The following is a 16279-nucleotide window of genomic DNA, read 5'->3' on the forward strand; positions in this document are numbered from 1 at the left end:
CATGTTAGATAGTTGAAAGGTTATGAGCCAGAAGAAAGGTAGCTCACATAGCATCTGTTCCTCATTGAGGCAGCTGCAAAGGCATCTGACCCTAGTGAGTGATGGTGCCATGTTAAAAACACTATTGAGGAAGGCAACGAGGAATCACCTCAATTATTAATCCCATGATTTTTATGATGGATAGTATACAGAAAATGAGTCCTGGCAACCATGGGACTCAGCCCAATCAGCCATCTGTCATGCATGGCTGCAGGAGAGGCAAAGCTTCCTTGGTCATTATCTCACAAAAGCTTGGCAAAGCAAAACCAACAGCAGCAGCACAGAAGAAGAAAACCAAATTAGTAAGAGCTTGGAATGTTAGGGCAGTGTTGAGGACAGGAAAATAAAGCAAGAATATAAAGCAAGAGATGGGTAGAGGAAGGCTTATTGGAGACTTTTGATATGTGGGTGTGGAGAAAGTGAAGTGGATAGAAAGGAAAATAAATGAGGAAGTGCTGGGTATGATGAGGTATAAGAGAAGTTTGTAGGTAGAAATCATAAGGAGGTAAGAAAAATGAATGAAAGGCATATTGATTGGCAGTGGGATGTTGGAGACTGTGATAGAGGGGAGAATGTTAGGCATGCGAAGAAGAGGCAGGAATAGAATAGGGATGCTGGATAAAATGAAGGGAGGAAGGAAGTATACAGAGTTAAAGAGGAGCTTGTTGCAGAGTAGGATGCTGGTTCCTGTTTTGTTAGGAGGCACAAAATATTTATTTGGTAGTTGTGTCCATAAAAATCTATCTTAACCAGTAGATTACTTATAATAAATAAATAGCAGAGGGTGTTCCATTATAGAGCATTAAACTGCTTAATATCAGGTTATAACCTGTGGCTATGATATGACTACCACTTTAGCACATACAGAGGTAGTAAGATCAGAAGATTTCCTAAAGATGAAATAGGGCTTATACTCAAGACCCTAGTATTGAATAAATGGAGCTTTAATGAATATGAATGAAATTATTTTTGGTTCCAGTTTCCAAGCCCTCTCCTCCAAACTCTGAGGAAATAAGCAAATCCAGGCTGTTTAAGAGAGCTTATGTAATTTCAAAACCCAGGTTTTTCGAAAGGTTAATTAGATGAGTTGAGCATTTTTGTCAATTTAATAATCAAATGTTCTCCATTTTTGGAAACTAGGGTTTCTACCAGATATTGTAATGAAGAGAAACTGAAAAATCTTCTTTAAGAGAGGAATAGCTAAGACCTCCCTTTTATTTTGTTCAAGAAGAATATCACGACTGCTTTCTGTAGATTTACCCTGTTCTCAGACACTGAGCTGGGTACAGGACACACCATGTCCTTAAAATGAGTACTTACACTGTAGATCATAGACTTATTCTTATGAATAGATGCCGACTTGGTTCATTTCAGTAGTGAGACTTCCCGCCACTAAATTTCATAGCATTATAGTAATGTATATTTGGCCTGGTGACCGTACTTTAATGAATAATATACACCTAAAGTATTTAATGGGAATATAACAAGAAAGTTCAAATACAGTGCAACAATCCCAGTCAAGGCGAATGATTTTTACACTCTGAAATTGTTGTATTGAAATGCACATTAGTGGATGACTCCGTTAAAAGTTACTGTTGCGGCATCTCCTGCAGTTTCTTTGGAATTTGTCAAAGTTCAAATAATTTAAAATTCTGTCAAAAGATAAATAGAATAAATAGCAGCAATATCATAACTATGGAAATAGTATAGCTGATTGCCTCTCCTTGCATACACTGCAGCAGATCTTATCAATGAATAAAGCAAAGATAAAATTGTTTTGTGACACCTACATTTGCTAACTCGCTGGCCAATCCGAATTATTTTTATGCATTCTTGAGACAGTCCAGCATCTTGAATTTGAAGGCAGCCAAATATGGTCTGAATAAGGCTGCAAAAATTACAAATTTGTCAATATTTTACTAGAATACCATAAATACAACAAAAATCAATTTCCATTTTACTCACAAGTTACTTATATAACAGATAAAGTGTTTAATTCAAGAATGTTACCTTATCAAACCCTCACCAATATGAAGAATGTGAAAATACTTGCATGTTTATTTTCTGATCCGCAGTTTTCACACGAGTTGGTATTGGATATCTAATACATTCATGGCCCTTATTCTTGTTTAGACAGTTTAAAATTTTACGCTCGCTGGCTCGAAGTTGAATATCAGAATATTCAGTGCTCTTTGATAGCAGTTTAATCAAATCAATCACTGTCTCAGTTCCTATAACCTGGAAATAAAATGCACACTATTTGCAATAGTTCTAATAAATAAAGCTTTTTTAGGCCAATGCATTTATATGCTCCTTTTGAAGGTAAAGCAAAATTATTTCTGTTAAGTTTTAATTAACAGACACCTTTTGAAAGAGTTTCATAGTTTCCAAATGAATACAATAACGAGCCATCAATCGGCCCATCTCTGTGGGTTTAATATCCATTCCATCAAGGTTTATCACACCACAGCTAGCCAAAGCATTTAGATCTCGCATGCACAATTCTGCAAAGCAAAATATTCAATTTGAAATCAATTATACATCATAGTATATGCAACGAATCATACAAAGACATTAAATGGGAGGATCATACCAGTGAAGGACATTTTTGCATGCACACCACTGAAATTCAAAATGAAGTAAATGAAATGAGCCTCACCACAAAAATAGCTCTGTACTTATTCAGATAAATGCAGTTAAAGAAATGTTTAAAAGATTCAATAAAAGCAATTAAAATCTATGAATAAATACATCCCGATTGCATTCTATATTCCTCTCTGATGGTGACCTCATCATTGCTATAGCATCTTGCTTGCCTCTACCCTTCTTGCATCCAAACTGATCATCCCCTTAATAATCATTTTCATTTATCTACATCCTCTTATTTAATTGATGATCCTAAGTAACACTTAGCTGCATACTGAATGAAACTTGTCTACCTTTCCCTTTTTTGGGATGGGAACAAGCACTCATCTGTCAAACTCCTTCAGCTGAATTTCCTCATAAATGCTGCAAATTACACATAGCCAATAAAAACTCTTACTTCCATGCTTTTCTAAACCCTAAATATTTCTGCAGGAAAGTTATCTAACTCCACAGACTTATTTGATTTCAGTTCCCTTAATGCCTTTTCTATCTCACAATTGAGTATGCCTGGACCAAAGATATTCTCATCTATGCCATATTCTTTTCTATGTCTAAGTTTGCTGGCTTTCACATTTACAATATAGATCCTTTGTGTATTTTTTTTATTTCTCTTGAATCTTTCCTGGTTCAGTTATTAATTTTTCTGACATATGTTTGATAGCATATACAGATTTTTCCTTATTATTTTCTGAAAGTACTTCCACCTTCCTGTGCAGGGCGCCATTGTCACACTTCCCATATCCTCACACGGAATCATCCACCATCCTTCTTTCACCGTACTGGTTTTCCACTTCAGTTCATTTTTTATCTCTTTGTTCTTTCTTCTACCTAATTCCATGTTTACATTCTTCTGTTTCCTTCTCTTGTGTATCTTCCTGACAATCTTGTCTGCAATCCATGGTCTCCAAGTTCTTTTCCTATTTATTGTTCCTATAGTTTTTGTGGCTTTCAATATTCCTTTTTTCCATCATCATAGACCATCTGCCATGGTTTGCATGTCTATGAAGACCTATTCTCCACCGTTTTCTCCTCCTCTTCTCGCTTTCATTTCCTGTTCCCTTCTCTTCCTCTTTTTATATGTTCCCAGTTTTCTTTCATTGTAGCTGTCTCCCTGCCTACACTCATAATTTTCTCTACAGCCTTCAGACACTCCTTTCTTCACATCCCTGTTAATGCTTCAGCATTCAATTTCCTCAAACATCTTCCCTGTTTTATCCAATTGAATCACCGGTTACACTACTTAAATAATACAAAATTATGATCTGAATCTGCTCTCAGGAAACTGAGAAAATGAATCAGGCTGTTCCTAAACCTGTACCTAAACATTATATAGTGTAACATATCTCTCTGAATTCCTGGACATTTTTCATGTATACCTATGCTTATTGAGATGCTTGAACGAAGGGTTTAATGCATTTAACCACTGGCTCCATAACCCTATTTTTTTACCCTGTAGTCATTCCTTATTCCTAAAACAGAGTCGCCTACCTCATTTTCATATCTCCCTTTGCTCAGCTACACATTCCAATTGCCAAATGTTCCCATCCAAAAGCACCTACAGTTATTTCTCCCTGATCGTATACCTTTTTCCTCCCTCCTATGATAGCTTGTGGGCACGTAGATCTGAAAAACAACCAAGTTAATTGGCTTGGCTTTTACCTCTACTAATATTATTCTACCATTCATATGCTCTATGCTTACTTTGCTTCTTCCTACCTATTTCTTCAATGCTATTGACACCCCTCTCCGGCTTTCTTTACTCTGCTGTGCATTAACCTATAGCTGTTGCTCCAGTTATTCTCACAATTGTTCCATCTAACCTTGCACAGACCTAATACATCTACATTTCCTGTGTCTATCTCTCCCTTTATATACTCTGACTTCCTTCTCCTCAATATCACCCCAACATTCCAACAAAGTTCCTATTCTAACTGGTTCAGTCCTCTTTCATGCTGCTGCTGTCAATTTTGCATTGCAAGGATTTTGCGAGATGATTGACTACAGAAGCCTTGCCTCTGCTGCTGCTGGGTGCAACACATGGTCCACGAGGTTGAGCCCCATAGTTGTCAGGGCTGGTACTCAAATCTTTGTTGATCATAATTCATGGGATAAATAATTTAGGTGGTTTCCCACTGCCTTCCTCAATATATTTTTTATGTGACTCCAAGACTCAAATGGCCACTCTAATGGGGTCAGATGGCTTTGCAACCACCTCATTGCAGGCAGACCTGGAATGGACTACCTTACATCTGGCTCCTACCTCTTGACATATCTGGCATGGGTGACCCTACCAAGAGCAATTTTTATTGCTCTTGCCAGCTTAGCTCTAGGGGTCATCAGAACTCACAGGCCCTTCCACTACATCAAGGTTGTAGTCCACATAGGCTTAACATAAATACATACTTATTATTTATATGAATAAAATTAGCAAGCACAAGTTATGAATCTGAAACCTAATTTTGATCTAATTTTTAATGCAAGTTGACAGAGGAAATCTTTTATTTAATGAGATAATGTAAACCATACTTGTAATTTAGTGCATATTATAACCAAAATGTGCATACCTTGAAGTTTGCTTTCGATCTTATGTGGATCACATGGCTGGTGAACTAAAGAATAATGACTGGGACGACGCGAAGCGCAAACATATAGAAAAGTAGAGTGGATCCAATCCATAGCTACTGCAACATCAGTGATTGTATGGAGCACAATTTCAGCATTTAGGTGCTCAGCCAGGTGGCGGTGTAGGTTACTTTCCAAAGTTTCTTGTCCTTCAACCAATCTTTCATAGCGTGTCTGGCAAGAAAAATATTTTCATTGTATACATTTGAACATAATTTCAATTTTATGTACTTATGCAATTTCAACTAATACATATTTTACACCATTTATGTCAGGAATCACACATAATGACAAAAAACATTCACTTCATGATAAAATCTTATCTCAGAACTTACTGAAGGTGCTCGTCTCAAGACGGCCATTCAAGGGTTCTTGGTAGACCAAGTCTGTAACTACAAAGTGGCCAGAAATTACAGAAATCATAGTAAAAAGAGAGCTGGAATGTGCAACCAGAAAAAAGGAGCAGGGGTGCAAGGGTGCGATTGGGAGGGAATAGTCAATTTCATAATGTTAAGTTCTTGGAGAGAGAATTTTGCGCTCCTCAGTTGAAATTAGACAAAAATGTCCTATGGCAACTAAGAACAACAAAATTACCACGGGGTCACAAAAGTTGCCTTTACTCTCAGGAACTTGAAAGTTTCACCATACCACTGACAAAAATATTGCAAAGTTCGTTTCTTTATGTCGAATTGGTGATTTAATACTCCAAGTGGTGTGATCTTCAGCAGACCAGAACTTTTTGCATAGCTGAGCGTGGATAAAGGAAAGAAAGTAAACTCTGTATTCTGATATGTGGAACTCATGCCATGGGCTCATGGTCTAGGTGAAATTCACCCTCTTTCATTTATTTATTTATTTTCACATTGTATCAACCAACCTAAAGTAGTCAAGTGTACCATCTTTACTGTTGTTGGGAATAAAGTTTAGCACATACAATCTAGTTACGAATTGGGATTTAGTAACTAAGTGCTCCAAGCACAAAGCAGCATTACCACAATCCTGAATACACTAGAACCATCAAATTCAGGTGAATGCATAATAAAACCCTTTAAAAATGTATAATATCTTAATATGTATGAAAATAGTAATGAACTTGATTATTCCCTTAGTGTTACCATTACATGTATTTAATATAGGCCATTATTAAAGCCCATAGAGTATGTGTTTTTTTAAATACAAAATAAACTAAAACGTATTACATATTTTCAAATGTATTACCTTCAATTGATTTTTAGTCATTATCACTGCAACTGCACTGGTATCAAACTGAGGTCTTCCAGCCCTACCAATCATTTGTAGTATTTGGCTTTCTGGATACTCTTGATAGGTGCCTTTGACATATTGGTCAGTGGACATGATAATTACCAGGTGAGCAGGTAAATTTACACCCATAGCTAAAAGAATTAAAAATAAAAGTAAATTTAATTAACCGTATAACACTTAATGCTACGTTGCCATTATGAGTTCTTATACGGTAAGGAAGAAAGGTCTTGGTGCAAGGGAAACCAGCCGTAACAGTTCTATAAAATTTGACCTCATTGTATAAGATACATGTATTGCATAATAAGTTCACTGACACAATATTGTGAAAAATTCCTCCATAGATAACTCCAAGAGAAAAATATTTGCTAAAATTTGCGGATACAGCAAAAACTCACAACTCATTCATTATATTGATAATGAGTGCACATGTGACTTCTAAAAAATATATTTTCAACTTATGCAATTCATTTCCAATTTTTCCCACCATCACCCAGAATCTCACTTGTGTTTTATGCATAACTCTATACAAATATATACAACACATTTTCCATTCTTAATAAGTTAAATATTTACATGTCCCAAAAACAAGATTTATTATAGATAGGTCGAATAAGCAAACATAGCACAATCCAATGAAAGCAAACCACATGCCATTGAAGATTCTTTTAATTAGGATCAAGGTATAAAATGAAAAGTTTTATCGGTGCAAAATAGGGAAACATACTTCCTGATTGTGGTATTTCCTACTATATATGCAACCTATTGTCTTTGCTGGTTACAGATTATTGTGTTGGTTATAAATGCTCATGGAGCAATGGGGAAGGATTATTAATGTTGGATGCTGGAATATGAAAGGAATTAATAACAAAGAGTCTCTTTCAAAAAAGAAAGTAGTTCTTTAAGATAGATCTATGAGTACTGCAATAAATAAAGAAAGAAGGATATATATACCTCAGAACTTTAAGAAAACTAGTATCTCCATTTATACAATGGTATTTAACAGGAGGAAAATCAGGGTTGGAAAAATCAGTACTTAAAATGTAGAGAGGCTAAGTTATGTGCTGGGAAACAAACAAGCCATATAATTTAGCTATAGATCAAGTAATTTAACCCCCAAATATGTATTTTATGGATTTCTGCTCCTTTAAATAACTCTTCAGGCCAAATATCTGTTCATCTCAAGTAATATAATTTTTAAAATTAGAATATTATGGCATGTTAAAATCTAAGGATAAATTGAAAAAATCTCATTTGTCAGGTAGAAAGCAGCATGTTGAACTTGATCAGGCATAATCTTTAACTTATGCTGTGTCTGATGATGTTCCACAAAGTTCTATCTTTAGACCACTACTATTTCTTCTATTGATCTATCATCAACCATGTAAAATTCCTCTATAAGACAATGCCATTTGTTGATGAAACTACTTTTATCAATAGAGGTAAAAATAGGACATAGACCAAGGATGTATCTACCAGACATTACTCTTGATTAATACCCCATATGGTTCGCTGCCAATAATATATCCCTAAACTACTGCAAAACCTAACATCTTTTATTCACTCTGTCCAAAAAAAGTAGCTGGAATTGGCCAACCTGTTGAACAAGGCTTCATCCTTGACACTAAACTAAGCTGGCATGATTATATTCACAGCGTATTCATTTAACTATCTTAGTTCATATTCCTATAAAGGAAATCAAAAGCATTGCTACCAAGAGCATTCCTTTTTGATATGGATATATTAATTGGACTAAAATTTTTGGACTATATATGGGTGGAGGAAGGGGAGAACGGGAGGCGGGGGAGATATGGGATAGATTCACTCAATTCCTTCATCTCCCGAATCAATGATTCCTCATCTCTCTCCTTCACCTCCACCATTTCATCCTCTCAGATCACCTTCCTCGATGTCAATATTTCCTTCAGCAATAACAAATACCTGACCTCTGTCCACACTAAACCTATTAATAAACAGCAATATCTTCATCACAGCAGTTGCTACCCTCCCATACCCAGCGCTCTCTCCCTTACTCCCTCTCTATCTGCTGTCACTGTATTTTCAATCATCCCGAATCCCTTAACAAATACCTCAACAACCTTCACCACTCCCTCCTCCAACAAGGATACCCAGATTCTCTCCTCAATAAAAAAATACTCAAACATTCCTACACCCCCAAGCCTGCCTCAACCACAGACTCCCACCCTCTCTCAATCTCTACTACCAACTTCCCTGGATTCAGTCCCTCAAATTCATCCTCAAAGACCTGTTCCCCATCCTCAAAAATCACAACACTTCCTCCAACCTTCTTGCCAAATGCCCCTCTGTCACCTTCAAATGGCCCGCCAACTAACAGATATCCTCAAATTCACCAAGCTGCTCTTAAAATCCTCTCCCACCCCATCTCACCTTTCAACTCTCACCCGCCCTTGCCTCACTCCTCCTGCACATCCAAGAATGTTGTTTATCTTCTGACCTGCAAACTCTGCCCAGCCTTTTACATAGGCCAATGTTCCACACCCCTGAACCTTAGGATTAACAATCATCGTGCCTCATGCAATCCCTCCTCCCCATCTGCGGGCCTCAACCAGTGCCACAAAGTTTCCATTCTAGGGTCCCTTCCTCCATTCGATAACCCTATAGAATTAAAAACTCTAGAAATGGCATTCATACGACTTTGAAAGACCTATCAGCATATGGGTCTCAATGTCATAGAATGAGAATAGTCTGAACTGGTCTTCCACTTTTTGGAAGTGATATTATATCAGAATGGAGAATACTTTGTTCTTCTACATGAATTTTTTTGTACGTGGCCTGTGTTTCGACTTGCAGGATCTTGATTACGACTTTGTAAGTTGAAACCTGGGTCTTGGATTTTGCATTATGTGTGGGTGAGCAAATTGTTTTCTTTTCCAATTATGCATTATTTCCACCTCCTCCCTCTCACTCCTTCCCTACCTCCACTCCCCTCTAACCACTCCTTTCCCTTTCCTCTCCCCTAACCATTTCTCTCACCCCTCTATGTTTTAGGGGACTATGGTTTAGGTATGAGGAATGACCGCCGGGATAAAGTAATTGAATTCTGCAGGAGACAAGGGTTAGTCATAACCAACACTTGGTTTAGACACCACAAAAGGTGCAGATTTACATGGAAAATCCAAGGTGATTCAGACAGTTATCCATTATATTATAATATGGCTAGGCACAGATTTAGATACAGTGTGATCAATTCACACAGCTTCCAGGGAGTGGATGCGGACTCTGATCACAATTTAGTTGTTATGAAGTATAGTGTCCATTTAAAAAAATAAGGAACAGTGCGTTTCGTGGCACGCATAGCCAGAGGAAAGAGATGAACCACATTGGCCAAATACACATTCAAACACAAAATCCTGCCAAACGGCGAATAAATACTCATTTATATTGAAACAGATATAAGGAAAAGGGATAGGAACACACATAAAGGACGAATACAATAAAGGTGGGGAAGGCGGAATCGAACGGATCACAAGAGTAAAAATATTTCCTTGACCGGGACTCGAACACCGGATCTTTCCACTTGCCAGGCAGGTGCTCTTAACCACTTGAGCTATCGAGGAAACTTTTCCTTATATCTGTTTCTATATAAATGAGTATTTATTCGCCGTTTGGTGGGATTTTGTGTTTGAATGTGTGTGTATAAACATCTACATCTACATCTACATAATACCCTGCAAGCCGCCGCAAGGGCGTGTGGCGGGGGGACGTGTGTTAGGTCACCAACCGTAAAAAGGAAAATTACCACATGCAAAAAAACAACACGGAAAATTAGACCCACAGCAGCGCACACACTCATGCAAAAATCCCTTCATCCAATACTCATGCAAACACATATACCGCAAAACAACTAAAAAACTGCACCCCATGATGCAGCACGAAAGCCATCCTACAACACGGAAGCCAGGACACAACAAGCAAGAAATTGAAACACCACGAAACACTCTACCCCCAAAGAGTCTCTAAAAGGCAGGGATATATATATATATATATATACATTCAAACACGAAATACCGCCAAACGGCGAATAAATACTCATATATACAGAACCAGATATAAGGAAAAGGGATAGGAACACATATAAGGACGAACACAATAGAGGTGGGGAAGGTAGAATCGAACGGATCATATATATATATATATATATATATATATATATATATATATATATATATATATATATATATATATATATATATATATATATATATATATATACACGAGGGTCATCCGGAAAGTAGTACCCGTTCGTGCCGCATGAAGTGCTGACGACGCGAGTAGCCGCTGGACGAGGTCAGATAGCTTCAGTGGCTTGTCTGCCTTCTCTGAGCCAAGTTGCATGACGCTAGCATTGCCTGTGTTGTTTCTGTGATTGTTTACAATGTTTAAAAAAATTGAGAACGCCGCCAGTTGTGAAGTGAGGGCAGTGATTAAATTCCTCAATGCAAGAAACGTTCGCCCATGTGATATTCATCGCCAATTAAAGGAGGTGTATGGAGACAATGTAATGGACGAGTCGTCTGTTCGGCGGTGGTGTCGCAACTTCAACATGGGGAGGGGGAACACACACGACGATGAGCGTTCGGGGAGACCGTCTGTCATTACAGACCAACTGGTGAGCTCAGTTGACGAATTCGTGAGGAACGATCGGCGCGTCACAATTGATGACATCTGTGAGCATTTTCCCAATGTTTCTCGAACAATTGTTCATGAAATTGTTAAACACCATCTGCATTATGCAAAAATTTGTGCAAGATGGGTCCCTCGCGTATCTCAATGAGCTGGCGGCGAAGGACTATGCAGCAGGAATACAGAAACTTGTCACACGTTATGACAAATGCCTTAATTTGCTTGGAGATTATGTTGAGAAGTAGTTTAAAGTATCCTCTTTCAAATAAAATTTTTTATGTTTGTTAATATTTACTTTTGTGTCTTTATTTCACGAACGGGTACTACTTTCCGGATGACCCTCGTGTGTGTGTGTGTGTGTGTGTGTGTATATATATATATATATATATATATATATATATATATATATATATATATATATATATATATATATATATATATATATATATATATATATATATATATATATATATATATATATATATATATATGTGTGTGTGTGTGTGTGTGTGTGTGTATGTGTGTGTGTGTGTGTGTGTGTGTGGGTTGCGGTAGTCTAGGGGGTAGAGCATTGGACTGCTGTTGTTGGACCGGAGGGGCCCGGGTTCGATTCCTGGGCAAGGTACTCTGGGCATCTGCAGCTCCACCCAAGCTACGTGATTTTTCAGGTACCAGATCTGTCTGGGAAACCATAACCGGTACGGGGAAAGGAACTGGCCCCCCTACCCTGATGTGTGAATTTCACACGCCATCAGGCTTAGTACTGGGTGAACTCTGACATCACCTACAAAACCGACCTTCAGATTGATTACTGTGATCTGCACGTCTGTGTGTGAGGGAGCACATGAGCTTTCCATGGATTGTAATTTACCTGAAAATGTTGTGCTGTTATGAAGCCTAGGTTGTAAATTAATTATTTTGTGTGGAAAATCCAAGAGTCTCCTTTCATCACCAAAGATCTGGTCAAAAAATTAATGAACCTATATAGCAATGATATGATCATACCTATATGCTTTTATTTGCAGATAATAAGGTTGCCTGTTGTAGAAAAAGCACCTAAATTTTTTGGATAATTTTTAAAGTTCATTTTAGCAACTTTAAATTTGTCACTCTATCATACTGGTCAGTCAAAAAGCAAAGGAAATTGGGCTTCACACCATTACTTAAGTACATATTGAATAATTTTTACCACAGTAACAACTAGATACTAAGATACTAATGACAATATTGATTCTTTTTCACAATTAAGGATCAATGAAGGATGATCATTTATGGCACATTTATGCCTCCATATGAATTTCAACATATATGGTGAATTTAATGCATTTTTCAGTTCTCACCCAATGTTGATGTTGCCACAAGAATTGGTAGGCAGCCAGCTCTAAAGAGATCTTCCACGAGGTATCGATCAATAGGAGCTATGCCTGCATGATGGCATCCAATTCCAGAAAGCAGCATATCTAAATAAAATTGTAAGAATCAATCAGTTTCATTATTTTGCATACATTAAATATACCATTTTTTACCAAGTAAAAAAATCAGAGTTTTCATTGCTTTCATTTTCTTTTTAAATTAAGCATTGGTATCAAATGATTACAAAACTTAAAGAGATGGTATTTAACTACATTCTAATTCTCTGACTTTAGTTGAATATGACCAGCGATAATCATCTCCTTTCACAAGGTTTCTCCAAAGCAAAATTGATATATATGTACCCTGCCATGGGTACATACAAAATTGAAACATAAGAGACAACAAAGTACTATGAGAGGTCAAAGCAACATAATCTAGTCAACATTCCTTCCCTTTTAGTGCTCTCTTTAGACCTCAAGAATCCTCTCCTTTCTCTCCAATTTTCTTTCTCAATTGCATGTCATTTCAGCAATAATTACCAACACAAGCCTATTCCTTTTTCATGCCCATATTTTAGGGAGTACACTACCAGCTTCTATGAAAGAGGCTGATATTTTGGATTTAAATATCATTTCAACCGCAACAATTTCAGAGTGTAAATGAAATTGTTGCATGGAAATGCACATTAGCGGATGACTCTGTTAAAAGTTACTGGTGCAGCATCTCCCACAGTTTCTTTGGAATCATTTCAACCTCTCATATTAGCTTAATGGAAAAATATAATTGATATAAATCACTTTAGTTATTAGTGTGATTGTTACTTATATGCCCAATATTGAAAAAAGCCAAAAATTAAATAATAAGAAGGAATATATTCTATTGTTTCAGGCTTCACTTCGTGGAAGTAATTGATATCCATTGTTGAAATAGAAAGAAAGACTCGTACTTTTCCACAGATTTTATTATACGGCACGACGCGTTTCACCGACTTGCGGCATCATCAGGTACAAATTTGCAAAACAGACAGAGCAAGCATATATACCCTCAGGACAGAGTGGGGGCGGGGAGGGTTGGAAGGATTTGAGGGGGGTGGGGGCTCACAGGTGCGTTGTTGGATTGTTTTGACCATTTCCAAGCTAGTTTCTCGAAGAGGAGTTGGGAGGGGTATGGGAACAATTGCTCATTACAAAGTGTCGTGTTGGGATTCACCAAGTGCCTTCTAATCTCTAATTGCTCGAGAGCGTCCATTTTTAATCCTTTTGGGAGTGTGTGTAATATCTCTGGGACAAAGTCACTGCTGTGGTTGAATTCTAGTAAATGCTTGGCGAAGAGAGAGTTGTTATTCTGATTTTTGTGACACCTAGCGTGTTCCTTGACTCGTAACTTGATATTCCTGCCGGTCTGACCGACATAAACGCTGTTGCAATCCTCGCATTTCAGTTTATAAATGCCTGATTTGAGAAGGCTATCCTGGGTGTCTTTTCCATTGGCTAGAAGTTTGGAGAGGGTTATGGGTGGGTAGAAGGCTGCTTTGAGTGAGGTGGGTAGGCAGTTGGAAATCCTATATGAAAGATCTCCCAGAAACGGGATCGAGCACCACTTAAAATCTTTAGATACTGCGGGCTGAGATACGAAAATGCTTTTTATGGCCATTGCTTTTTGTTTTTTCCGTAGTAATGTGTCAACTAGTTACTACGGAAAAAACAAAAAGCAATGGCCATAAAAAGCATTTTCGTATCTCAGCCCGCAGTATCTAAAGATTTTAAGTGGTGCTCGATCCCGTTTCTGGGAGATCTTTCATATAGGATTTCCAACTGCCTACCCACCTCACTCAAAGCAGCCTTCTACCCACCCATAACCCTCTCCAAACTTCTAGCCAATGGAAAAGACACCCAGGATAGCCTTCTCAAATCAGGCATTTATAAACTGAAATGCGAGGATTGCAACAGCGTTTATGTCGGTCAGACCGGCAGGAATATCAAGTTACGAGTCAAGGAACACGCTAGGTGTCACAAAAATCAGAATAACAACTCTCTCTTCGCCAAGCATTTACTAGAATTCAACCACAGCAGTGACTTTGTCCCAGAGATATTACACACACTCCCAAAAGGATTAAAAATGGACGCTCTCGAGCAATTAGAGATTAGAAGGCACTTGGTGAATCCCAACACGACACTTTGTAATGAGCAATTGTTCCCATACCCCTCCCAACTCCTCTTCGAGAAACTAGCTTGGAAATGGTCAAAACAATCCAACAACGCACCTGTGAGCCCCCACCCCCCCTCAAATCCTTCCAACCCTCCCCGCCCCCACTCTGTCCTGAGGGTATATATGCTTGCTCTGTCTGTTTTGCAAATTTGTACCTGATGATGCCGCAAGTCGGTGAAACGCGTCGTGCCGTATAATAAAATCTGTGGAAAAGTACAAGTATTACTTTCTATTTCAATAATGGATAATAAGAAGGAACTTGAATACTTGAAACAGGGGCACAGGGAACACATTGGATTCTTGAGGCCTAATGGCAATCAGAATCAAATCATCAGAGAATAAAATATCTAGAGAATATAGATGAATAAATTAAGTCTTTATTTAAAATTTATTTTGCTTGTCTATTCATAACTTAGAGGTGAAATTTAAGTAAGTTTATTTCAGGCTGAACATGTCATGGATATGATTTATAGACACTTAAGGTAAGACGAAGGTATAGGAATGGTCACATGTGATACCTCAAACAAATTCTAGTAGCTATCAGTTAGGTCACAGTGAAATTAAAATGCCAAACAGTACCTTTAAGTTTCTTCTCACTAAGTTTGTTAGCAGCATAATACAACTTCTCCCGCTGATATTGAGTGAATTGAAAAGTCAGATCCTTATATAACACCATAGAAGTTTGTATGACTCCCTTCCTAGTACTGCAGAATATCTAAGTAGTAAAAGAAAATTATAATCATTATACTAATAGATATCTTAACACAAATAATATGGCTTAATTCCAATCCAACAAACCAGGGTTGGTTTCCCAGCAGCATATGACAACAAAATGCCTTTAAGCTTGTACATTAAAGTCAGGCAGAATCTGAAGGATGACCAACCACTAGGGCAGTTAAAACCAATGACGACTTTGTTTAACTTCACAGGCCTTGCATCTTCATTAAATCTATAAAAAATTGTATTTTTTATATAGTCGAAATGGATATATAGTAGTACATGAGTATGCTTTAAATGCTGTAATTGAAAAATGAAAATATTTTAGAAGCACCTTCACAGTCTACCTGTTCAAATATTCCGATTACTTAAAAACACCCATTTTAAGAGTTCATGCAATGACATTTAATTAAGGATACATTTATTAGTTTCAATAATATAATTTTACATGGCTTATTAGGGTGTCATAAGGTTAGACAGGCTGTCATGGGGGTTTCAGATTTGGTGCAGGTTACACAGACCCTAGTTACAGCCATGACCACAAAAATATGATTTAGAAAGAGAAAGTTGAGATGAAAGGAACTTTTTTTAAGGTCTCATCAATCCTATTAAAAGCTGTAACCGACTGAGCAACTCTATTATTCAATTAGCTATTGAATAACCAAGCCACACTAAGCCATCTGAGTAAATATTGAGCAGTCTTTTTCAAAAAATGATGAGATGAAATGATGAATAGCGACGTACAGGAAGGTTAAGGAGTTTTCTAATT

At 37.4% G+C, this 16279-nt stretch overlaps 1 protein-coding gene across 1 annotated transcript in view; it reads right to left on the reverse strand.

The window, feature by feature from the left end:
• The window catches only part of LOC139692086 (probable ATP-dependent DNA helicase HFM1), a 28877-nt gene that overhangs the window by 6434 nt on the left and 6164 nt on the right, over positions 1–16279 (reverse strand). Inside the window, exons 6-13 of the mRNA XM_071590118.1 lie at positions 15592–15742; positions 15373–15508; positions 12573–12692; positions 6526–6701; positions 5250–5481; positions 2404–2543; positions 2066–2277; positions 1830–1927 (exon numbers count right to left, since the gene is read on the reverse strand). Coding sequence (XP_071446219.1) covers positions 1830–1927; positions 2066–2277; positions 2404–2543; positions 5250–5481; positions 6526–6701; positions 12573–12692; positions 15373–15508; positions 15592–15742 — 1265 coding nt within the window. The remainder of the gene's footprint in view (positions 1–1829; positions 1928–2065; positions 2278–2403; positions 2544–5249; positions 5482–6525; positions 6702–12572; positions 12693–15372; positions 15509–15591; positions 15743–16279) is intronic.

Source organism: Hetaerina americana, unplaced genomic scaffold, assembly GCF_022747635.1.
Source record: "Hetaerina americana unplaced genomic scaffold, ioHetAmer1.1.p SCAF_4, whole genome shotgun sequence".
Classification (NCBI taxonomy): domain Eukaryota; kingdom Metazoa; phylum Arthropoda; class Insecta; order Odonata; family Calopterygidae; genus Hetaerina; species Hetaerina americana.